Source organism: Erpetoichthys calabaricus, chromosome 3 (genome assembly GCF_900747795.2).
Source record: "Erpetoichthys calabaricus chromosome 3, fErpCal1.3, whole genome shotgun sequence".
Lineage (NCBI taxonomy): Eukaryota > Metazoa > Chordata > Cladistia > Polypteriformes > Polypteridae > Erpetoichthys > Erpetoichthys calabaricus.
In genome coordinates this window covers 13,442,005-13,468,920 of record NC_041396.2, presented here as the reverse complement: position 1 = coordinate 13,468,920, position 26,916 = coordinate 13,442,005, and the positions used below count along the sequence as shown (strand labels likewise).

The following is a 26,916-nucleotide window of genomic DNA, read 5'->3' as shown; positions in this document are numbered from 1 at the left end:
CTATCATATAGTGCCTTTCCCATCTCTCTATCATATAGTGCCAGTCATATCAATCTAATGTTTGTATGTATATTTATTAATTTTATTCAGTGCCATTGGCGCAGTGGGTAGCGCTGCTGCCTCACAGTTAGGAGACCTGTTGGGTTCGCTTCCCGGGTCCTCCCTGTGTGGAGTTTGCATGTTATCCCCGTGTCTGCGTGGGTTTCCTCCCACAGTCCAAAGACATGCAGGTTAGGTGCATTGGCGAACCTAAATTGTCCTTAGTGTGTGTGTGTGCCCTGCTGTGGGCTGGCGCCCTGCCCGGGGTTTGGCTCCAGCAGACCCCCGTGACCCTGTAGTTAGGATATAGCGGGTTGGATAATAGATGGATGGATACAGTGCCATTCATAACTATAAATGTATCTTTTTCACATATAACCTTTCATTCGTTTATATCTTATATATAATGCCCTTCCTATCTACCCATCTATCTATCATATAGCACTTTTTACATTTATCTATGTATTATAGTTAATGATGTTCATGTATATATTTATTGATTTATACTCTTTATGTCTATTTAAAAAAAAAAGATTTTTAATACCTAATGTTGTCATATGTTGATAATGACTGACTGACTGACTGTTGTCATATGTATCAAACTTTATATAGTGTTCCTCATCTCTAAATGTTTATCTCTTTTACAAAGCACCTTTCAAACCGATCTAATATATAGTGTATTTTTATGTCTGTCTGTCTGTAATGTTCTTCGTGCATGTATTTATTGATTTTATATCGCTCTTTGTATTTGACAATGCTTTCCAATTGTATTGTACATATTGCATTACAAGTCGAGTTCGTTATATAGTGCCTTTCGTGTGTGTGCCTCTTCCTTCCTACCCAGCGATCTCGGCGCGCTCTTCTCTTGCGCTCGGCCCCGCCCACACGTGCCCGCTCCGGACTCGTTCGCAGTTTAGGAAGCCGCACGAGTTCACTTTTCGGCTAATGACAGGTTTCTTCAGGGAGGCTTTCTTTCTTTTTTTTTTTCCTCTCTTGGCTGTCGTTGAGAAGCCAACTAGGAGGAGCCGCAAACCCTCCGGGGTTATTTCAGGAACCCGCTGCATAAATACAGGGCAAGTTTCTCCAAATCTGAAAAAGGATTAAGGCAGAGGGACAGCAAAGAGAAGAGCGCAGCGCAGAGTCCCGGAGTGGAGGAGCGCTATACAGGACTGGTCACTTAGCAGGAATTTGAACTAAACTTACGAATAGAAGTATTAAAAAAATTAAGAGAAAACAAAGACAGTGCCTTTGTGTGTCTCACAACTGACGGAGCAGCTCGTTTTTATCTTCAGTCACTTCGGATACGCACAGATGGCTGCACTCATCAGCTCCTACTCGTCCTGGCCGGACACTTTCGAGGGTTCCTCCGGAGACGGGGACCTCTCCGACGGTCTCCCTTCTCACAGATCCTCGGGGGAGAAGGTATTGGAACCCCGCATCAGGCGTCCCATGAACGCTTTCATGGTTTGGGCCAAAGACGAGAGGAAGAGGCTAGCGGTGCAAAATCCGGACCTGCACAACGCGGAGCTCAGCAAGATGTTGGGTGAGTAAACTTCAGCTGATGCTGTGATGACCCCTACGACTTCTTTTAGCGCTCGGTTCGGGCTCGTGAATGTTGCGCCGTTCATCTTGGGAAGTTTTGGTTTTGAGACCTGCGTTACAAGGCGTCAGAAAAAGCGGGCACGGAATAAATCGCCGGTATTAAAGTGTGTGTAATGAAATCTATGAAACTTTGCACGAATCCATTTCATGTGATAATTTAACACCGGATTTTGTGCGACTCATCAAATCTCTGAACAGAAATAAAGCTGCCTGTTAAATCCTCGGCATGCCGCGTCGAATTCAGTTCGGCTAAAGCTAGAAGCACAATTGGAGCGATGACCCCGTGTGGGGACTGCGGACTTCGATTTTAGTTTTAGGCTAATTAACCCCTGGTTAAATTGATACCCCCGGTTTTATTTTAGCTACAAGATGGTTAAATTAGATTTTGATTTTAGCTGAGGTTAATTATTTCTTTTGTAGGTAACCGGACAGGAGCAGCGAGTGGACTGTCGCGCTCCTTCATCTTTCCAAATCCAAATCAATGCGTGAACTGACCGCCGAGAAGCTTCAGAGAATTAGCCACCAGTGTTAGAAAGGGGCAACATCTTTGTAATCAGACGCCGATCTGGTGAATGTAACACTGCTAACGTTTAATAAGGTGTCGCTGCTCTCTACTCCAAAGTCGTGGGTTCAAAACCCCTGGCTGCTCCGTCGGAACTTCGCGGTCTCCCTGTGTGCGTCTTCTTCTCCAAATTACAGTATTCGCTTTTTTTCCTCTCGCGGCCTTAATAAAGCTAATCGAATTGAATCGCAATTTGAAATTGTCCCATCGAGAACGAGTGTTGGTGTGTCTCTGGAATATTAGGACAAAAAAAAATGTAATGGAAACGGGTCATTCTGCTCAGAATAGCTCACCAGTCCTACCCACCCATGTTCTCCATAATAATATCATGCAGAGATTTGAAGGTCTATAAAGTCCTGATCTCTAAGGGTAATGGCTCCAAAGTCATCAGGCTGGACTGCGGAGTTCCATTGCTGGACCAAAAAACATTTCCTCGGCATATCGAGTGAATTCTATTGACCTCTGAAAAGAGAGGCGGACAAAACTGATGTCATTAACGTGGAGTAGGCTGCAGGATACGAAAAGGTCGAGAAAACCTGAATTTATATGTTAGTGTAGGTAGCAAGAGTCCATTTAAAATAAGGGACCCTCACAAATGTGGTATCTGTTTACGAGACCGATGGATCTATGATCTGGAAACTTCACGATTTTTTACGGAACCAAAAAGCCCCCCATATGGCAACGCTGTGCCTGGAGAATCAGATTGGCGTCTTTATTTTAAAGATTATACTTGGGCCTTTATTCAAAATGAGTGTGAAACGATTACTTGTGCTTTTCAGAAGTTTCTCCTGACCTTTATAAAACCCGTGGAATAAATCGGGGACTCGCTAAGTGTTGGCTGTGCAGAAAATCGGGGCTGCAGCTACCCGCGAATGTGCACCTAAATTGGGATGTGGAATAATCCTATATAACAATATTCCCTTTTTTAATTTTAAAATTGGTGTCGGATAAAAATTTGATAAAAGGTGGTGTGGGGGTCGAGTTCTGTTTTATCAAGTTCGACTTGATTTTGTAGAATGCTATTTTCTTCCAGTAACATTAAAACATAAAGAAAAAAATAACAAAAGGAATGTAAAGTATACTGAGATAAAGGTACATCTTTATGCGTTTATCTGTTTATAAGTTTCATTTCCTGATAGCGTTGGCTTTCGGACTAAATTTTGAAAAATAGCTTTACAATATTTCGACTGCAACAGAAATGCATTCACATCTTGGCGGGGTCTCTGACGTTTGTTACGATTCAATTTTAGGAGGCACTTTGAAATTTGTTAAGAAATCCTTCACCCATAGGAGCTGCAGCGTCGGTGTCCATAGTGGTCCGATGGTATCAGCCGGGCTAGAGGGGCCGCCGGGGGCAGCCCTTTTGGATTTACGGTTTCGGGGTTTGAGTCGGGCTTGTAGCGACCACCGTGCAGGCAGTCCGAAGCACACGTGTGGACAGACAGGAATACGGAGATCGTGCAGAGCACCAAAGTCTGAAAGATGACGGGACACCGAGTGGGGTCGTGAGGGCTTGCGCTCCCCTGACTGAATAATTTAGTTAAGCGAGGACGTCAATGAAGAGCGCCATTCATCCGTCATCCTAACTCGCTTATCCAGGACATAAATAAAGGAAATGCATTTTTAATTACTCGAACGAGCTTCTAGGGATTTCGGCATTATTATTATTATTATTATTATTCAACCATTCATTCATCGATCTTCAACTGAATAATGCCCTCTTATCCAAGACATACATAAAATTAATTTTTTATGATATAAAAATGTATAATCCAATCTAGAGTTTATGATTACAGTATTTATTTATTTAAATAAATTCTATAAAAAGCCCAGTTTCCCACGGAGACAAATAAAGCATCTATCATATAGTGCCGTTCATATATCTCTATCTTTATGCCCATATATCTATCATATAGTGCTTTACTTGTCTAGATAGATAGATAGATAGATAGATAGATAGATAGACAGAAAGGAAAGGCACTAGATAGATAGATAGATAGATAGATAGATAGATAGATAGATAGATAGATACTTTATTAATCCCAAGGGGAAATTCTGTCTATCTATCTGGCTATAGTGTCTTTCATATCTATCTATGTTATAAAGCATCGTTCATATCAATTTGAACTCATACTTTATATCACGGTGGCGCAGTGGTAGCGCTGCTGCATCGCAGTTAGGAGACCTGGGTTCGCTTCCCGGCTCCTCCCTGTGTGGAGTTTGCATGTTCTCCCCGTGTCTGCGTGGGTTTCCTCCCACGGTCCAAAGACATGCAGGCTAGGTGCATTGGCGATCCTAAATTGTCCCTAGTGTGTGGGTGTGCCCTGCGGTGGGCTGGCGCCCTGCCCGGCGTTTGTTCCTGCCTTGCGCCCTGTGTTGGCTGGGATTGGCTCCAGCGGAGCCCCGTGACCCTGTAGTTAGGATATAGCGGGTTGGAAAATGACTGACTGACTGACTTTATATCACTAGGTATCTTGTAGTGGGGTTCGGATAACCACACTGTGGTCACAAAAGCCACAGACATTGTGTTATTTAGTTGTCACTTTCAAACTTCATCACCATTATTATTATATCAGAGTCGCATTTTTGACAAGTAAGCCTTTCAGTTTCAGAAATGTGTTCAATAATATAATAATATATTATATAGTGCCTTTCACGTCTATCTATCTATCTATCTATCTATCTATCTATCTATCTATCTATCTATCTATCTATCTATCTATCTATCTATCTATCTATCTATTGTATAGTGCCTTTCAATGTCTATCTATCTGTTATATAGTGTCTTTTACTATCTATCTATCTATTGTATAGTGCCTTTCACTGTCTATCTATCTATCTATCTATCTATCTATCTATCTATCTATCTATCTATCTATCTATCTATCTATTGTATAGTGCCTTTCACTATCTATCTATCTATCTATCTATCTATCTATCTATCTATCTATCTATCTATCTATCTATCTATCTATCTATCTATCTATCTATCTATCTATCTATTGTATAGTGCCTTTCACTGTCTATCTATCTATTATATAGTGTCTTTTACTATCTATCTATCTATCTATCTATCTATCTATCTATCTATCTATCTATCTATCTATCTATCTATCTATCTATTATATAGTTCCCTTCAAGCCTATCCATCTGATATATAGTGCCTTTCATATCTATCCAATCCACAGAATCCAAACACAGGGTCACGGGGGTCTGCTAGAGCCAATCCCAGCCAACACAGGGCACAAGGCAGGAAACAATCCCGGGCAGGGTGCCAACCCACCACAGGACCTTTTTATATCTATCTGCCTATTATTATCCAACCATCCACCCCTCTCGTCCAGGACATACATAAAATACAATTTTTATGATTCAAAATGTATAACTCAATCTAGAGTTTATTATTATTATAATGTTGATGATGATGATGATGATTAGTAATAATAATAATAATATTGTCAATCTATTCACCTTCTGAATCCGCTGGTCAAGCAGTGGCGGACGTCATATTGATGTCCAGATATAAATATTTTTTTAATCCCCTAAATCCACACCTCTACTCCTCCGATTCTCAGACTTCCTCGTTCTCGTCCCCTTTTGTAGAGCTGTGCACATCCTGACCATTTCTGGGGTGATAAGCAGGTGCTAAGAGCGGTGGGCACAGAGGTCCAGATTAGCGCACACCAGCATGCCAGCCTGACCCAGAGGTGTTTGGGTGGTGCTCTCTTAACAATCTCGGTTCTCTAATTGGCACTTTACTGGGTTGTGTGGCTCCCATGGCTTGAAAAAAAGGACCCCTTTGTCCTGGAAAGGGTCCTGCGTGTGTAAAGTCGGTTCTTTGGCCTTTTAAAGGTTCTGATTATGTGAGCAAAGCAGAGGTCTATCATGCATAGTTGAGAACTGACAGAGGAAAATGACAGAACAAGAAAAGCTGAACTTAAGTCCATGTTGTCGTATGCAGCAAGAGAGCTTTAAAAATCTGGAAGCCATTGATATTTCATCCATTTGTTATCATCTGTGCCTGGTTATTTGTGCAACTTGTTCCGGATTGAAACCAGTTTTTGTTCTTTCTGGATGATTCTTCTGGGTACCAAAAATGGCCCCCTATGGCATTGTTCTGAAGACCCCCTTTGGCACCTTTACTTTTTATAAAGAGTGAGTTGGGTTAACTAGAGAAAGACCTGGCCGAGTCCCCCCACCCCACCGACTAAAATGCACTGCGTCTTGAACCCATGTTAGTTTCGATACAGGGGGAGCATCTCTGATTACTTCAGCACCAACCATGCTTTGCTACCATAGCCAAAATGCACTTTAATTGCCCGTATAACTCATGGGTGTGTACAGTATATTGGGCCACACAAGGTGACCCAGTGGTTTTGGACTTCAGATCGGGGTGGCAGGGGGGGCATCTGCACTGCTTTTCATGGGTAGAGTTGAACGGTGATTACAAGTTGGCCCAATGCAACACTTCTAAAAATAAATGTGCCAAAATGGTTCTTCAGACCAAAAAATGTCCCCCTATGGCATAGCTCTGAAGAGGAACCATCAACATGGAGGCACCAGAAAGAAGTTTTATTCATATTGATTTGTAAATAATAAATAATCATGAATAAATAATCAATTAATAATTATGAATTGATGAGAACAGATTTCTAAAATGGTAACGAGTTCCTGGTTTTGAGAGGACTCTAACACAAGCCAAGTTCCGCTTCTCTTGGGCTTTTCGTATCCTGACAATGTCCCGGATAACAGGACAGTATCTGATCCTACTCTTCATCAAGGATTTCTGTTTTTTTTTGTTTTTCCCACATCTCAGGAATCTTTTCAAAGCCCAAAGAGCCAACTTCACACATGAAGAACCCTTTAAGCTATGGCTCTACGAGGGGCAACACCACCCAGTAAAGTGCCAGTTTGGACCCAGTTATTTGATTGGAACGAAATCTGGTAACGTTAAGGAGAAAAGGAATATTAGTGGACACGTGTTTTTATTGGTCAACGCATTTATTTATTTGTCAGTATTTATTAATATTCTGCTAACTATCATGCTGTGGGCTGTTCTGAGGGTTGGCTTATGCAAATTATAGGACGCTGCAGAAGTGATTGACAGGTCAGGTGAATAGCACCACTAGCCAATAGGGGGACAGACAAAAAAAAAGAGGGGTGGTGTCCTGGACGGGAAAAAGAGACCTGATCACATTGGGAAACGGAAAGCAGAACGCTGAGCAAAGCTCAAGGAAGAAGTGAAGCTCACTGGGTAGCAAGAGCTGTTTAATTAATTAATTAATTCATTCATTCATTTATTTGCTGTTGACTACGGACAGTCAAAACCCCATCAGGAGCCCTAAGTGGGGTGTGCAGACGTTGCCCATCATTATCCATAGTGGGTAGTCGGTATTATTTGACTTTGATTTCAGGGGATGGGAGGTCTCTCTCCTGGGGTCCCCCCTTGGTGTCACGAGCAGTAGCACAAACGGCACCCCCTATAGTGTATATACCAAGGACTTTAATAGATAGATAGATAGATAGATAGATAGATAGATAGATAGATAGATAGATAGATAGATAGATAGATAGATAGAAGGAGCCTCCGCCCAAGTATAGTGAACGTGTGCAATTATACTTTCCAAAGCTGGTAACAGTGCCCACACAGCATCATCAGAGTATGACAATCTTTGGGTCCGGAGAGTGGGTGCCTTAGCTTTCATAAATGGTGCCCCTCAGGTGATGGCATCTTACATGCAGCTGCCTATGTTGCCTAATGGACTGAATGGCTCAGAGGCGTCCCGGCTTTTATGTTGGTTATTAATTTCACTCCGTTAATTCCACATCCCCTACACATGCATTCCCAGTTCTTCACAGTACCTAAAACAGTAGCGGAGAGTCCACAAAAGCTGCAGGGCACCACCTCGGGGGCAGCTGGCACCTGGCAGCATCGGGCTCAAGGAAGGAACAGAACCTGGACAGGACGCCAGCACTATAATAAATAAATTTCACAAACCCCCTTAAACTAAATCAAATTTTAGTTGGGCGAATCTTATCAGGAGATAAAAAAAAAAACACGAACCGACTTTACAGACGAGCGAATTCCCAGGCGCCATTCACGCGCACGCATGCGCACTGACAAGCTCGAATCGCCGTTTAAGGACATAAGCGGAAAGAAAACTTAACGCAGACACAGGGAGGATGTGCAGACTCCAAAAGGACAATTAGGGGGCGTCAGCTTTCGACCTGGGTCGTAGGATCTAGGAGGCAGCAGGGCTACCCATCTCGCAGAAAACTAAAATCTGTTCAGTCTTGGTGTGCACTGGAGAGCGAGAGGAGCAGAAGTTCGTCATGCCTGTGCTTTCGGTCGCATTCACTTCAGACTGAGTATATTTTAATATGCGAATAAGGAGAATAGAAAGAAAACATGCCAAAAAGAAGCTGTGTAAACATTGATTCAAATCTTACGCGGATGTACACGGCCTTGTCTGACATGTTTTAATCTTCAGTTTCACGATTTTGTAAACTTCACGTCAATCACAGCCACACAGCAAACGTAAAGTTGGCAAATCGCGACAGATGGAGCGCAGTCTGTCCTTACCTCGGTCGATGAGGGGCGGGGACTTCCTTGAATTGCATGTTCGGCAGAAACTTGTTAACCTTTTAAAAGACAAAAGTGAGGTAAAAACGCGAAATCGGCGTCCGTACCTTAATTGGCTTTCAAAAACATTTGCGGACTAATTGGGTTAGACCAGCGTTTCTCAAACTTTAAGTATTTGCGACCCGAGTTTTCATAACAGTTTTAATCGCGCTCCCTAACGTTTTTTTGAAAGGAGCCCACTAATATCACTTTGTTCTTTTTAAATTAATAATATATCATAGATGCATATATTATTACACCTATTTTAACTATTATCGACATTTATCTAACTCTATATTTATTTTTCTAGTATCAAAATGTAGTTTAAGTTAATTTGTTTTGGTTTCAATAGATGCATTTTTCATATTTTCGATTCTTGTTTTCTTTTTTTCCACATCTTCGCGCCCCCCTTTTTGTTACTTCGCGGGCCCCCCCCACTGGGTTATACCGCCAGGCTTCGCCCGGGAGATTTCGCAAGACAGTGCGCGTCAGTTCTCGTGTCGCCGGTTAATCGGGTGTTTCAGAAGCGTGTTATGCAACCAAGCGCTTTTCTGTGTACCATATTTCGTATTTATGTGTATATGTATTACATATTACCAAGGGCTAATAAAGACCTATCTATCTAATATTATCGGCTGTCAGTATGAAGATTTTGGACTTCAAACCCCGAGGTTGTGGGTTCTACTGACAAGGTGCGATCCCGAGAGAGTCGCTAATTGGAACAGCAAAAGACATTAAACCAGCTGTATCTCAAATGTTGTAAGTCGCCTTGGGTTAAGGCGTCAGTTAAACAAACAAAAAAAAAATGATGATGATGATGGTTAAGTCACTGGAGCTGCCTACTCTTGAACATGCATAATTGTCCATCTTGAGTAAAACATTTCTGCGTTCGACCAGTTGCTGCTTTTCCTACTGCCTTTGCTTTTGCTGATGGTCTTTGAAAAACACAATTTTACAGGAAAGTTTATGAACGGAAACAGGTAATCAATTAAGAATAATGTGAACATTTGAGTAGATATTATTACCATTATTAGATTTTTATTTGACACGGCCGTCCACTATTTCTTTTCCCATCTTTTGTCAGTCTTTTGAGGTTGTGGGTTGAAATCCCACTACTGACACCACTGTGTGACCCTGAGCAAGTCACTTGAACTGCTTGTGCTCCAATTGGAAAACCAAAAGAAATGTAACCATTCATATAAAGTCGACAGTCAAATATGTAAATTATTGGCACTTATATAGTGCCTTTCAGAGTAAAATACAATGCAAAATAATTGATCAATAAAGCTCTTGGATACTGTCTCAGATTAAAAAAAATCCAAATCTCTGGTAGCGGACTGGTTAGCGTCGATGTCAGTATTGTCACTTATATAGTGACTTTCAGTATAGCATAGGAAGCCCATAAGAGTAAAATACAATGAAAAATGGTTGAAGAATAAAGCTCGTGGATACTGTCTCAAAACTAAAAGGAAAAATGCAAGACTTGGGTGGTGGACTGGTTAGTGCTGATGTCATCATTGTCACTTATATAGTGTCTTTCAGTGTAGCATATGAAGCTCATAAGAGTAAAGTACAATACAACTGACTGAACAGTAAATATCTTGGATACCGTCTCAAATTATAAAAACAGATATCCAAAACTCGGGTTGCAGACAGGTTTGCGTCGATGTCAGTATTGTCACTTATATAGTGCCTTTCAGTATAGCATAGGAAGCTCATAAGAGTAAAATACAATGAAAAATGGTTGAAGAATAAAGCTCGTGGATACTGTCTCAAATTATAAAAACAGATATCCAAAACTCGGGTTGCAGACAGGTTAGCGTCGATGTCAGTATTGTCACTTATATAGTGCCTTTCAGTATAGCATAGGAAGCCCATAAGAGTAAAATACAATGAAAAATGGTTGAAGAATAAAGCTCGTGGATACTGTCTCAAAACTAAAAGGAAAAATGCAAGACTTGGGTGGTGGACTGGCTAGTGCTGATGTCATCATTGTCACTTATATAGTGTCTTTCAGTGTAGCATATGAAGCCCATAAGAATAAAATACAATGCAAATGATTGAACAGTAAAATATCTTGGATACCGTCTCAAATTATAAAAACAGATATCCAAAAGTCGGGTTGCAGACTGATTAGCGCCGATGTCATTATTGTCATATTATGCAACTGTTCGACTGACAACCATCTCCCCGCCATTTTGGAATGCAGGGCAGGTGCTGCCATCTATCGGCAACAGAAAGAATTTTAAGTGAAATCTCTGTGTGCTGGGCAGGTGCTGTGAATTCTCTATGTAATAAACTTAGTAAGTTAGAGCGTAATGAAAATTGCATAATTAGATCTGGACCACCCTATACAGTGTCTTTCAGAGTAGCATAGAAAGCCCATTAGACTAAAATTCAACGCAAATTGATTGAATAATAAAGCTCGTGAATACTGTCTCAAATTTAAAAAGAAGAAGCAAATCAGACTTTCAAAATTCGGGTGGCACACTGGTTAGTGTTGATGTCTTTATTGTTACTTATATAGTGCCTTTCAGCGTAGCATATGAAGCCCATAAGAGTAAAATACAATACAAAATGCTTGAACAGTAAAGCTCTTGGATACCGTCTCAAATTATAAAAACAGATATCCAAAACTCGGGTGGCCGACTGCTTAGCGCTGATGTCCACCAACCCGAGCTCAAATAATGCGCCATGTCATCGTCCCCGTTTGCGCTGAACCACAAAGACTAGCGCAGTCTCTGAAAGTCGCGCACTGTGCAGGTTGGTTCCTGCCTTGCACTCGCTGCTACTGGGATAGGCTCCGGCGACGGTCAACCCAAAACTGCCGTGCTGTATTGTACTTCATAGGGCGCGTTCATAACGTGTACAATCTTACAAGTGCGAAACATGAGTTCGGTAAAGTTGAAGAGTCGCGGAAATGTCTCGACAGTAAATACGATCAACCCGATTCGTTAAACCTGAATTAGGCAACCCATGCTGGCGGCATGGCGGGTCAATTTGTGTTTAGGGTTTTTTTTTTTTTTGTTATTTTGGTTAGTCGGCTCTTCTTTTTTTGCGCGTCCTGTTAACGTAGCCAGGCAACCTTCCTTAGAAACAAGTGTTGATATTTTCAGCAAAGCTTTATTACGACAGGTGGGACATTTTGAGGGAAGTGCCCGCAGGCGCCACTTGCGGTGTGTTACCTGATGTCGGACGCTGTTGCTTGGAGAGGGCGAGCGGAACAAGAAAGGATTAAGTAAACGAGGATCTGGCGTGTCACCCGAGTCCTGCTGGTCTGGTCATAATTACAGGGACACCGCACAAGCTTCATCCGCGGTCATCGCTCCGGGGCCACTTAGCTGCGCTGTCAACAGAGCCGGTGCCATTGGCAAACTGATGACGCGTCGTTACATTCCACCGCAAAGACTTGTGCAGGCAGTGTGGCGTAATGGGTAAGGCTCTGGACTCTAAACACTGAGGCTGGGGGTTTCCAGTCACTTCGCCAACTTAAACAATAAATGTCACCAACTGAATCTCAAATATTGTAATTCACCTTGGATTAAGGCGTCAGCCACTTTGATTTGTTTTTTTTTTAATTACATTTTATGCAGCGGAGACAGAGACGGTTTAAAATTCTTGCAGACCCCAAGCCCCTTTCATTGTTTTAATTGTACAGCTATTGACCCGTCCATACAATCATTCATTTCTTAGACTGAGGCTTCTTCTTCTTCACGAATGGAAGGTCAGACCAAACCCTGTAGTAACTGCGGGTGCAAGGTAACTTCAGACGGGACTGTGGGCAGACCCACTCGCCCACTGCGGGTCTCTTTAGAGCAAATGGGTCCTGGAAGGCCGCAATGGCTGCAGGTTTTCGTTTCAGCCAATTTGAAAATTACCAGCCAGTTACTATTGATAATGAAACCCACTTTTTCACCTGAATTTTAGTTCACTTTAAATTTATTTTTTTCCTTAACAAGCAATCAAACAATAATGAAAGCGAGTTAACCCTAAATATTTAGGTATACATAAGAAAGAAAAGAAAATCAACATTTCTGAAAATGTTTGCGGTGACATTATGAGCACCAACAAGCCATGGAATTAAAAAAAAAAAAACTGGCTTCACAAACAAAAAATACTATCCTCTAATTAAGAAATTGATTGAATTTTGAGGCCCCCATCTTACGTTGGCTTGCTTGGCATCCCATTTTGGCTGAGCTGCTACTTAATAAAAAACAAGAAGAGTTCTGAATCGATTTAAAATAATCAATGGGACAAGTGATTGCACTTAATGCCATCCAGGGTCTGAGTTTTGCACCCCTGCCCAACTTGACTGATGCCTGTCTGCAAGGCGGCTTAGAAAAGTTGACGTACACTTGGTTACAGTTCTTTTTTTCCCCAGTTGGAGCAGAAGTTGGTGAAAAAAGTCATTCACCGTCATGCCTTTAACCCACATCCTCAACGTTTGAAGTTCTAGGTTCAAAGCCTTAACCACTACGCCACCCTGCTGCTTAAAGCCGAACTTCTTATATCTAATGCGTCCACGGTTTAGGTCTGCCTCATTCTGCAAGCTACAGCAGGAACCTTCTCCTTGGTGAGCCGCTGGGCAGCACGCGGACAGCGTGACTTATGTCAGTGACGTCATCGGCTTCCGTCGTGATTTCAGTCAGCCAGCACCAAGTGGCCAATCAGCACATCAGTCGAGTGGGAATTTGAAATCGGACGTGGAAAATACAATGACACGAAATGTCGGGGGATCGCGCTCACAGCTCCAGGAAACTGGACTGATATCCTGCAGTCTAAAAAATAACGGGGCTTTAGTGGCTTTTAGTGACATTAAGGGGTTAGGTGTGCATGACAAAGAATTATTTCATTCCGTGAAGGGGTCTTTGCATAAAGTTCTATCTATCTATCTATCTATCTATCTATCTATCTATCTATCTATCTATCTATCTATCTATCTATCTATCTATCTATCTATCTATCTGTCTTCACCACTTACAATTTATTCAGTTAGCAGACACTTTTATCCAAAGCAAGTTACATAAAAGGTCAACATAATGTCTGGGGGACTGTTTGGGAACAAGTGCGACAGGACAAGGGGACAAAATTGGTCATCACAAGTGAAGAGCTAAGAACAAAATACAAGCGAGTTACACTTCGTGTCTTACAAAACTAAATATCAACTGAACAGAAATTCAACAAACAAGAAGGTCTTCAAACAATTCTTACACTTTGAGCGACTTAGAAGTTTGAAAGGAGGTTGGCAGCTTGTTCTACCAGCTAAGATTTACACATGACAAGAGTCTGGACTGAGATTTGACGCCATGCAGAGGTGGCATCACTGGACGTTGTTCAATAGAAGATCTGAGTGTGTGAGAAGAAGTGCATGAGTGTCTCCTGTGTATGTAAGTCTATCTATCTATCTATCTATCTATCTATCTATCTATCTATCTATCTATCTATCTATCTATCTATCTATCTATCTATCTATCTATCTATCTATCTATCATATAGTGCCTTTCCTATCTATCTATCTATCTATCTATCTATCTATCTATCTATCTATCTATCTATCTATCTATCTATCTATCTATCTATCTATCTATCTATCTTATAGTGCCTTCCCTATCTATCTATCTATCTATCTATCTATCTATCTATCTATCTATCTATCTATCTATCTATCTATCTATCTATCTATCTATCATATAGTGCCTTTCCTATCTATCTATCTATCTATCTATCTATCTATCTATCTATCTATCTATCTATCTATCTATCTATCTATCTATCTATCTATCTATCTATCTATCATATAGTGCCTTTCCTATCTATCTATCTATCTATCTATCTATCTATCTATCTATCTATCTATCTATCTATCTATCTATCTATCATATAGTGCCTTTCCTATCTATCTGTCTATCTATCTATCTATCTATCTATCTATCTATCTATCTATCTATCTATCTATCTATCTATCTATAAATCATATAGTGCCTTTCAAATCTATCTATCTATCTATCTATCTATCTATCTATCTATCTATCTATCTATCTATCTATCTATCTATCTATCTATCTATCTATCTATCTATCTATCATATAGTGCCTTCCCTATCTATCTATCTATCTATCTATCTATCTATCTATCTATCTATCTATCTATCTATCTATCATATAGTGCCTTTCATATCTATCTATCTATCTATCTATCTATCTATCTATCTATCTATCTATCTATCTATCTATCTATCTATCTATCTATCTATCTATCATATAGTGCCTTCCCTATCTATCTATCTATCTATCTATCTATCTATCTATCTATCTATCTATCTATCTATCTATCTATCTATCTATCTATCTATCATATAGTGCCTTTCATATCTATCTATCTATCTATCTATCTATCTATCTATCTATCTATCTATCTATCTATCTATCTATCTATCTATCTATCTATCTATCTATTGTGGATTCAGGAAGTATTAAGACCCCTTCACTGCACAATTTGTTGTGTTGTAGATTTCATGTTAAATTTAAACATTTGCCATTTTTGGCCATCACTCTACACGTGATAACTCATAATAACCCTCAGCCTGTGTTTTTGAATACATCAGAGTTCTTTTATAATCAGAAGCCCATTGGCGTTTCACAAATCTGCCATCATCTGTTCATGGCATTGTGTAGATCCTGTTATAGTTCTTTCTAGAATGTTCTTGCTCATACTGTACTTCTTTTGGCAACTAAAAACGCTTCCTCTATGGAATTGTTCCGAAGAGCCACTTTGTCTTTTACATTTTTTGGCTCAGCTCCTGCATGCGTGGAGTTTGCACTTTCTCAGTCTAATGGCCTTATTTTCTGTCAGCATGTCAAGTTTTTCTCCCAGATCCCAAAGTCATTGGTGTTTGGCTGGTAAGTGACCCTAAACAGACCCCGTATGCTTAACTGAGGTGGTGTGAATGTTGTACCAGGCGCCGATTCCTGCCTTGAGCTCTAATGCTGCCGCCTCATGGACTCCGCCTCATGAGTTGTTTGTTAATGTGGAATGTCACTGGATGCACCCTCCGCTGTCACCATCTTAGTGTGGCACAGTTAGTAGTCATTGTAAAAGGTAGCAAGCTAAATAAAAGTAATAAGGAGAAGTAAGAATCTATTAGTGAATGGCCACTTTTGGGCTTTGGCTGTCATATATGGTGGGCTCCCCAGAAGGGTTGGGGCTTCACAGGATGTAAAGGAATTGACGTCAGTCGGCTTCATGGGGGTCTTTGAGACTGCGGAGGAGAATGGAGAATGACTCTTGGTGTCAAGTGGTATTACTTACCTTGCCTGAGCCCTGAAGGTGTCCTTTAAGAACTTATGTCTGATAATGTACACACACAGACATACTGTATATATATATATATGCACTAGCTGTCCCCCACTGCTCCGCCCATGTAGTAGTGAAACAGGACAAACTTTAAAAATGAATAAAAAAATTAAAAAAAAGTAATGATTTGTATCGAAAAGAATTTATATCGATAGCTTTCATATCTGAGGGCCTCTTGATATACAATATTTTTGATTTTGCTATCAGTGGCGAGAATGTAACTGTGATCTCTTTGCCAAAAATGTAAAAAGTTGGCAAGGTATGTCTGGCCAAGTGGACGGTGGGTACACTGAACTGTCAAACATTGCCACTCCATCTGATCGTGCTCAGCTCTGACAGGAGAGCGTCCCCCCATGTGGGGAGAAGAGCACATGGCCATGATATTTAGTATCTGAAAATCAGCAGCTACCCTCTAAAACACACGGAGCTCTGATCTCTCCCTCAAAAACGTCAAACGTTACTCCTTAACAATCTGTAGATGATAATGTCTGCTGAACAAACAGGTATTGCTAGCTAAGTGGAGGCGAGGTGCGCTCCAACACGTGGCGAGAGGTAGAGTGACTTGAATGGAGGCTGCTGTGTGAGTGAGGAAGGCGCCGCCCAGCCCCACACACCTGAGGCCCCGCCTCTCCCTCCCCTCGGCCCGTAGTCTCTCTCTCTCTCGGATTAGCGTGAATAAATCGGTGCCGCGACCGATCTGTGATACTTAGCATGATGAGAGAAGTTGCAAAATCAACGGGAACGTTCCAGCAAATTATAGAAAAAAATCCAATCTAAATCTGTTAAGTAAATCTCTCGTGAAAAGTGGACAGACAGACAGATAGACGTTGGACTTTATATATATATTTTCAGGGCTCAGGTAAAGTAAGCAATATCACTGTATGTACTGTATATATATATATATATATATATATATATATATATATATATATATATATATATATATATATATGTGTGTGTGTGTATGTACTATACTAGCTGTGTAAGCCCGTGCTGAAAAAACTATTCAAATTGTCACAAAAAAATAAATTGAAATGTAGAGATGTGAGGTAACTACTTTGGGCGTCTCTCTTCTAGGAGGTTTTGTTTTGCCGATGTGTTCACATCTCTTGTGTCACTTCCACATGTAAATCTTGAAGTGTGTGTGTCTATCTGTCCGACCCGGAAGTACAAGGCTACAGTGTGAAGCTCAAAGAAAGCGAAATGTGAAACTCGCTTAGCCGCTGATAGACAACAGAAGCGAGCACGTCAGCAAAACGAAACCTCCGAGGAAAGAGAACCTCGCTTAACTGCTAATGCACAACCGATGTGATTGATTGATTGATTGATTGAAGTGCCAGAATCCATGGTTTCTAGGAGCCCGGGGTTTTTACAGCACAGGCTTAGACAGCTAGTGAATATACTATATATATATATATATATATATATATATATATATATATATATATATATATATATATATATATATATATATATATATATATATATATGTTGCATAGTTTACTGTCGGGTGGCGCAGTGGGTAGTGCTGCTGCCTCGCAGTTGGGAGACCTGGAGACCTGAGGTTCGCTTCCCGGGTCCTCCCTGCGTGGAGTTTGCATGTTCTCCCCGTGTCTGCGTGGGTTTCCTCCCACAGTCCAAAGACATGCAGGTTAGGTGGATTGGCGATTCTAAATTGGCCCTAGTTTGTGCTTGGTGTGTGGGTGTGTTTGTGTGTGTGCTGCGGTGGGTTGGCACCCTGCCCGGGATTGGTTCCTGCTTTGTGCCCTGTGTTGGCTGGGATTGGCTCCAGCAGACCCCTGTGACACTGTGTTCGGATTCAGTGGGTTGGAAAATGGATGGATGGATGGATAGTTTACTGTCAAATAAAGCAAAGAGTACGCAACACGTGTTTCGCCCTCATTTTGGGCTCATCAGGCGTACACACTCTAATGCTCAAAATGAGGGCGAAACACGTGCCGCGTACTCTTTGCTTTATTTGACAGTAAACTATGCAACATTCCATGATCTGCTTCTCGCAACTGAAAGAGGGCACCGTGGCAGATGTGTGCCGAATGGCAGGCCAACCACAAGCGTTACCTGGTAGGTGACCACCCACACAATTCAGGTTGTCGAGACTCTACGAATGCAATGAATATATATATCCATCCATTTTCCAACCCACTGAATCCGAATACAGGGTCACGGGGGTCTGCTGGAGCCAATCCCAGCCAACACAGGGCACAAGGCAGGAACCAATCCTGGGCAGGGTGCCAACCCACCGCAGTGAATATATATATATATATATATATATATATATATATATATATATATATATATATATACTAGGGGGTTCGCCCCCTGCTCGCCAGCCACTTTGCATTTCTGCCGCTCACGTTGTGAAGAGGAGGGCTGAACGCACTCCAAGGAGACACTGTCGCTCCTCTGAAATCCCCTCTTAAATGGTGATACAACGGGAAACAAATAGTTTTTATTTTTTTACCTCCTCTTTGCTCAATCAGCTGCTGCTGCCGTGCCATGTGATCTGCATCTCGCGTGGCGCTTCGAACATTTAAAAGCCTGTACAGCTGCTGTCTTTGTCATCTACTCTCTGTCTTTTATTTCCGGCCCTGGGCTTAGTTAAATCTCTTGGCACAAAGTCTTGTCTCGTGGGATGTGAGTTCTTGATATTTTAGTTTATAATTTAAAGACGGAATAAGAATCTGACAATCTAACAGCATGACATTCAAGTTTGATAAATTCTGAAAAGAATGATACCAAACATATAAATGGTGCAATGGCAGTGCTGCTGCTTTGCAGTAAGGAGACTGTGGAAGATTGTGGGTTCGCTTCCTGGTTCCTCCCTGTGTGGATAGCGCTATGAGTACTGAGAAAAGTGCTATATATATGTAATGAATTATTATTATTTGGTTTTAAAATAAGCCCTATTTAAAGCGTGACTTAAAACGTGACATAAAATCATTGCACTTTTAGGCTTAGGATTTTATATATGTATATACCTTGTTGAGAGGTTTACTTACCTCAGCAGTGACATTCATGTCTCTGGTGACTCTTCCTATGAAGTCAGTAGACGGATTGGGAGAACATGGGGGGTCATGAAGTTGCTGGAAAGGGGTGTCTGGCACTCTCGATATCTATGCAAAAGAACGAAGGTCCAAGTCTTTAGAGTCCTGGTGCTTCCTGTCTTGTTATATGGTTGTGAGACATGGACGCTATCCAGTGACCTGAGACGAAGACTGGACTCCTTCACGTGTGTCTCTCCGGAAAATCCTTGGGTACCGTTGGTTTGACTTTGTGTTGCTCATGGAGTCCTGAATGAGGCACATGACCTGCATTGTGAGGGAGCGTCAGTTACGGCACTACGGCCATGTGGCGCGTTTCCTAGAGGGTGATCTGGCTCGTAAGATCCTCATTGACCCGAGTGGCTGGACCAGGCCAAGGGGTCGCCCACGTAACACCTGGCGTTTCTGCCTGGGGGGATGTAAACTGGGATCCCAAGTTGTTTTGTCATGTATTGGGTGCGGCAACGCACTGTACCGGTGCTTGCTCCCCAACTTGAACTTGACTATATATACATATATATATAGAGTAGATATATATTTATGTGTATATATATATATATATATATATATATATATATATATATATATATATACACACAAACACACACACACATATCCATCCATCTATTATCCAACCCCATTTATAGTGTCGAGGCAAAGGGGGCGTTCCCTATGTAAATATGCTAACTTTCTGCAAATGTCATTTTCTGTGCCATTATGATTTTATAGCAACACAGAAATTATTGTTAACATCGGACCTGCTCACTGAAACAATTAATTGATCTTGACAGTTACGACTAAGTTTACGTGAATTTATCAGCAGTTCTCAAACTGTGGGCCGGGCCCCCCCGAAGATGTGAAAAAAAGAAAAAAGAATCGAAAATATGAAAAATCCATCTATCCATCCATCCATCCATTTTCCAACCCGCTGAATCCGAACACAGGGTCATGAGTGTCTGCTGGAGCCAATCCCAGCCAACACAGGGCACAAGGCAGGAAACAAACCCTGGGCAGGGCGCCAGTCCACCACAGGGCGTGCACACACACATACCAAGCACACACCATGGACAATTTAGGATCGCCAATGCACCTAACCTGCATGCCTTTGGACTGTGGGAGGAAACCCACGCAGACACGGGGAGAACATGCAAACTCCACGCAGGGAGGACCCGGGAAGCAAACCCGGGTTCCCTAACTGCGAGGCAGCAGCGCTACCCACTGTGCCACCGTGGAAAATATATATTGCAGAGAAACAAAAAAAAAGTCCAGTAAGCAGACCCCATTTACTGGCCTGCTTATAAACAAAACACAACAACTTGATGCCCGAGTGATTTAGGACCGACGTGGTCCAAAGCTGCGAGTCACTTCTGTTACCATGAGGTCTGTCAGAGTCAGTCGCTGGGTTCAGTAATGAATATCAACTGCTGGGTTCTCTGCTGGCTTATATAGCTGATGGGGTGGAAAGGGCGTGGCTTTCAGTTCTGGGGCGGAAGTGACATCACATCTCTCCTTCGAATTGCTCCTCCTCTTTACATGGGACAAAAAGAGAAGTATGGGAAAGACGCTCTACAAATAAAATGTTTTATTATTATTATTAGCCACAAACTGTGCAGTGTCCCTCTCGATTAACCAGGCTTCTATCTGATGGAGCCTTGAAGGGGCTCCCATAGTGCATGCGTCTGACTATATATATAGTAATATAATAAGAAATAACAGGATAAAGTATCAGGGGTAATCCTGTTTAACATCCAGAACGTGCATGTATGAGTAATGAGAGCTCTTCAGGCCACCAGTCTGCTTGAAGGCTGTTTTCAAAAGTGCAGAGGACTTTTCTGTATCAGGTGGGTTTACTGTATATAGCCGAGTGGACATGGAAGACAGGAGGTGATCCAGGTTCCCAGCCGAACTGACATCAGTAGGTTTCTGGCTTGTCCTCCTCTACTGTAGGGCAAGTGGCAATTGGCTAAAAGGCAGCGTCACTCTCAAATCCTTCCCTGTAGTAGTCAATAAGCCGGCGTCCGTTACGCACGTCCTAATTTCATGTGCTTGACAACATAAATATGTATATATTCTGTATATACACACATGTCCTTTAGCAGAAGTACCTGGTGTTGCCCAGGTATAGATAAATGGAGCAAAACAGTCATTTGGAAATTCAGTGAGGCTAAACATGACCAACGAGGAGACGAAAACACAAAGCTTTGTAATCCAGTGAGGCGATGAAATTAATACACAAATTAGAAGGAGACGCTGAGCCTGTGGTCTTGGATGGTAGAAAAGTTTGCCCGCACTCATGACAGCGTCTTCCCATCAGCCCCAGCATACTCCTGCTGTGCACTGGGAATTATAATTCTCATGCTGGTGCTGGTTTTTGGCTTGCCCCCTCCCCTCATTACAGCCCCGATATGCTATACTGACTACATTTTAAGTTGGACCGACAGCAACGCACGTGCAAAATTGCGTGAAAATCAGTTCAGGCCATTTTTGTGTGATTGGCAAACAAACAGACCAACAAACAGCTTGCTGTTTTATTTATGAGTGTAAAAGAAATAAATAAGAGGCAGAAAATAAAGGGTTGGGGGGGTCATATAGCACCCTGTTTAATGCAAATTGAAAACTGAAACGAGGGAAATATCCAGGGTTGCTCACCATTCCGGATCTCATCTCAGGCTAATCGATACGTCTTGTCATGGCAGAGCTCCGTATTCTTCGATCTCAGGTTCGATGTGAGTGGCAGCTTCTGGAATTCCTGATCTTTCAATATCATGCAGGGTGGAGAAGGTGGGAGCGACGGGGTCGAAGGAGGCGTGACGTCGGTGCATTGCATCGGAGAAAAAAGAAGGTCCGCCAACCATGGCGTATCCCGTGACATGGATATCGGTGTCCTTCCCTCAAACTCAACTGAATAGAGAAACCTTGAACCTCAGGAATGCTTTGGGGACATTCTTGATTTGCTCATGTGTGACAATAGAGGTTATGTGTATATATAGCAGACTCGTATGTACAGTAATCCATATAACATGAACAGGTTTATTAGCTGATTATCGCCAGTGAAATTCGTGCCTCTAATCCACACCACCCTCTCTGGTGCCATCATTAGCGAGTAGAACTGCCTTTTCTCCATATGTCTGCCTTCCTTGCCTTACCCTTACTTCAGGACTGTGAACATTTGTATTTGTAATAGGGGTCCTCCTGTCGTGAGTCATTCCCACTGGACATGACCCCCCTTTTATTGCTTCTATGTGATCTGCAGTTCACGGGGTATCCCGCTCAGGTCCGTTTACTTCAACATGTTCTGAACTTCAGGAGGGACACCTCACACAGTTACTTGGATTGTAATAGGGACTTCACGGGGAACTGCTTAGTGCTTTGATAAAATCAGGACTTCACGGGGGACTCCCACCTCAATAGGGGACATCTCTCCCGCTTATTGCTCCTGCATAGTGGGGACTTCAAATGGCCTTGATGGACTGAATGGCCTCCTCTCGTTTCTCCAATTTCTTATGTTCTGTGTACTGCTGTCTGTTCCTAAAAGTTGACGGTTGCTCGCTCACCTAATGCTTTGATAAAATCAGAACTTCACGGGGGGACCCCCCCCCCCCATTGCTTCAACATGATAGGGACTTCCCCCGTTTGCTCCTGTGTCGTAGGGACATAGTCGAGTGATTTCACGTGGGACCCCCCGACCCATCCCCCAATCACATTGACATGTTCAGAACTTCACTTCACGAGGGTGGGACACTTTCCTCAACTGCTTCGAAGAGATAAGGACTTCACAGGGGACTCCCCCTTATCTGCTTCAATGTGATAGGGGGACTTCATGGGGAACCACTTATTGCTTTGACAAGATCGGGACTTCACAGGGTGACCCCCAGTATTACTTTGACACCATAGGGACTTCATAGGGGACATCTCCCCCCAATTGCTCCTGCATAGTAGGGACTTCATGGGGGACCTGCTTATTGCTTTGACAAGATTTGGACCTCACCGCAGGACCCCTACTGTTACTTTGACACAATAGGGACTTCATAGGGGACATCTCCTCCAATTGCTCCTGCATAGTAGGGACTTCATGGGGGACCAACTTATTGCTTTGACAAGATTTGGACCTCACCGCAGGACCCCTACTGTTACTTTGACACAATAGGGATTTCATAGGGGACATCTCCCCCAATTGCTCCTGCATAGTAGGGACTTCATGGGGGACCTGCTTATTGCTTTGACACAATAGTAATTTGAAACAGGACGGGGGGCCCCACCTCCAATTACTTTGATGTGTTCAGAACTTCATGGGGGACACCTCCCCAATTCCTTTGATGCAACAGGGACTTCATGGGGCCCCTCCCCCCCCATTACTACTTTGATGCAATCAGCTACCAAAAGGGAAGTGGTGCGATGGCACAGTGCACCAAGGAGGCTGGAATAAGCTGGGGTGGGGGTCTTGGAGTCCTCCATAATTTGCTCCAGTACCACTTTGGCATCGGTACTGAGGTCCAAAAGCATGTTTGATTTTTCAGGGTTAAACAAGCAGCAACCATTGCAGTTTACGAAAAGAGTCGTGGGAATCCGGGACAAACTACCGAGCCATGTAACTGAAGCAGAGACCCTGATAACCTTTAAGAAGAATCTGGATGAGATGTTGGGACCACTTAGGGGGATTAGCTAGTCAGACGGGCTTGATGGACTGAATGGTCTCCTCTTGTTTGTCAAATGTCTTCTGGTCTGTGTACTGCTGTCAGTTCCTAAAAGTAGCCGCTCGCTCGTTTCCTGAGATGGTTGCCAGTGTTTCAACTCGCGTTGAAGGGTATCATCTGCACTCCACCTGTTCAGTCGATATTAACCCTCCTTGTATGTGTCTGTTTTTCGCAGGCAAGTCCTGGAAGGCCCTGACTCCCACCCAAAAGCGGCCCTACGTGGAGGAGGCCGAGAGGCTCAGGGTCCAGCACATGCAGGATTACCCCAACTACAAGTACCGACCTCGCCGTAAGAAGCAGCTCAAGCGAATCTGCAAGCGTGTGGACCCCGGCTTCCTCCTCAGCAGTCTGTCTCCCGACCAGAACGTCATGCCAGATAACCGCAGCTGCAGCCGACCGAGACTAGAGAAGGACGATGACACCGGCTACTCTTCCAGCCCGGGGCTCCCGACTATAAGAAGTTTTCGGGACACTCCGGCCTCCACGGGAAGCTTCGACACTTACCCCTATGGGCTACCCACCCCACCAGAGATGTCTCCCTTGGATGCCATTGAGCACGACCAGTCCTATTACTCCACTTCTTGCCCAGAAGAAGCTCAGACACTTGTCATCGGACGCCCCTACCATCCGGAGTATTCTCAAAGTCCTCTTCACTGTGGCAGCCATCTTGGCCCAATCTCAATGTCTCAGCCAGGTTCTACCATGATACCATCTTCCACCGGCTGTCCAATGCCGCTTTCTTATTATGGCCCACCATTCCACTCCATGCCACACAACCTCCATGCCCACTTGGGCCAATTGTCTCCTCCGCCAGAACACCAGAACCTGGAGACCTTGGATCACCTCAGCCAAGCCGAACTGTTAGGTGAGGTGGACCGCAATGAGTTTGATCAATACCTAAACTCCACAGCCCACCCTGATCAGAATGGACTGACCATCTCCGGACACATCCAGGTGACACCAGCAGCATGCAGCTCCTCGGAAAACAGCCTGATCTCGGTGCTGGCCGACGCGACAGCAGCTTATTATAACAACTATGGCATCTCTTAGACCAAAGAAGGGGTACAAAACATCCTAAATAATTGGCGCGGCTGTCTAAACAGCGGGCACAGTATTACTGCGGAAGGTGGTGCACGAGTTCAAGACGGTGCCAATAAAAACAGGAACACAGACTTGGCTGACGGACAACTCAGGGCTTGTACAGATGAAAACACGGCAACGTTCGTAATTTATATGGCGTCCCAGTTGGTCACCAGACCATTCAAGGCCTCTGCTTTCCAGACGTGGCTGTTCAGTCTTGCTTGTACAGATACTATAAAGCTTATTTAAATATGTCAGTGTTTTATTTGAAGTCGAAATGTATCTTTGTCTCCATGGCGCACTTCTTTCCTGACTGTTTCCTCTTGGAGATTGGGCTTGTGTACCCCCCCACCCCACCCCACCCCATCATGTGGATCGACTTCTTGAGATGTTCCACAGATCCGTTGTATCGGTTTGCAGAACTTAGCATAAGGGCACTCTATTGAATGTACACTAATGCTCATGAAGAAATCACTTTGTACAGTTTTGATAGCATCCCCATTGTCATGGCATCCAAATAATGTATCCTTAAAAACAAAAGAAACAGATTGTTGATTTAGGTTGTGAAATAAATGTAATTTAAATAAAATATCGACTTTTATACTCCTATGCTGCCGGAGTTCATTTTGTGAATGAGTGAGTGAGTGCCCCCTACTGTCCAAAGAAAGGCTTTTATGGGAAAGTGTGTGTGTGTAAGTGTGAGAGTGTCCAGTCCATTCCAGGGTTGGCACCTGCCTTAATGCAAAGCTGCCAAGATAGGCAATGGCATCCTGTGACCCTGTAGGGAACAAGTGAGTGAGGAGACTGAAAGAGGGAATGAATGTGTGTAAGTGTGGAGGTGAAGACGATGAGAATATAAACTGCTCAAAAAAATGAAAGGACCACATTTGAATGAGAGTATAGCATCAAGTCAATGACACTTGTGGGCTGTTGATCTGCTCAGTTAAGTAGCGGAGGGGCTTGTTCATCAGTTTCAGCTGCTTTGGTGCACTAGAGGGGCAACAATGAGACGACCCCTAAGACAGGAATGAATGGTTTAACAGCTGGAGGGAGGCCACTGACATTTATCCCTCCTCATTCTGTTTGGTCACTCGTTTTGCATTTGGCTACGGTCAGTGTCACTACTGGTAGTATGAGGCCATACCTGGACCCTACTGAGGTGGCACAGGTAGTCCAACTTCTCCAGGATGGAACATCAATACGTGGCATTGCCAGAAGGTTTGCTGTGTCTCCCAGCACAGTCTCGAGGGCATGGAGGAGATTCCAGGAGACAGACAGGCAAGGAACTCTAGGAAAGCTGGACAGGGCCCCTTGTAGAAGGTCCTTAACCCATCAGCAGGACCCACCGGTATCTGCTCCTTTCGGCAAGGAGGGACAGGATGAGCACCACCAGAGCCTACAAAATGACTTCCAGCAGGCAGGCAGGCCACTGGTGTGAATGTCTCTGACCAAACAATCAGAAACAGACTTCATGAGGGTGGCCTGATGGCCTGATGGAGCACCGTGGAGCTTGAGTGGCATTTGCCATCAAATACCAGAATTGGCAGGCGCCCTGTGCTTTTCACAGATGAGAGCAGGTTCACCCTGAGCACGTGTGGCAGACGTGAAAGGGTCTAGAGAAGCCGTGGAGAATGTTATGCTGCCTGTAACATCATTCAGCATGACCGGTTTGGTGGGGGGTCAGTGGTGGTCAGTCTGGGGAGGCATATCCATGGAGGGACGCACAGACCTCTACAGGCTAGACAATGGCACCTTGACTGCCATTAGGTATTGGGATGAAATCCTTGGACCCATTACCAGACCCTATGCTAGTGCAATGGCTTCTGGGTTCTTCCTGGTGCATGACAATACCTGGCCTCATGTGGCAAAAGGATGAAGGGAATGATACCATTGACTGGCCCC

At 43.2% G+C, this 26,916-nt stretch overlaps 1 protein-coding gene across 1 annotated transcript; it reads left to right on the top strand.

Annotated features, from left to right (window-relative positions):
- Positions 1-1,105: 1,105 nt before the first annotated feature.
- On the top strand, positions 1,106-25,620 carry sox7 (SRY-box transcription factor 7). Its single transcript, XM_028796383.2, has 2 exons — positions 1,106-1,582; positions 24,110-25,620. Exons 1-2 carry the CDS (start codon positions 1,351-1,353, stop codon positions 24,982-24,984), a joined length of 1,107 nt encoding a protein of 368 aa, XP_028652216.1. The 5' UTR covers positions 1,106-1,350; the 3' UTR covers positions 24,985-25,620.
- The last annotated feature ends 1,296 nt before the right edge of the window (positions 25,621-26,916 follow it).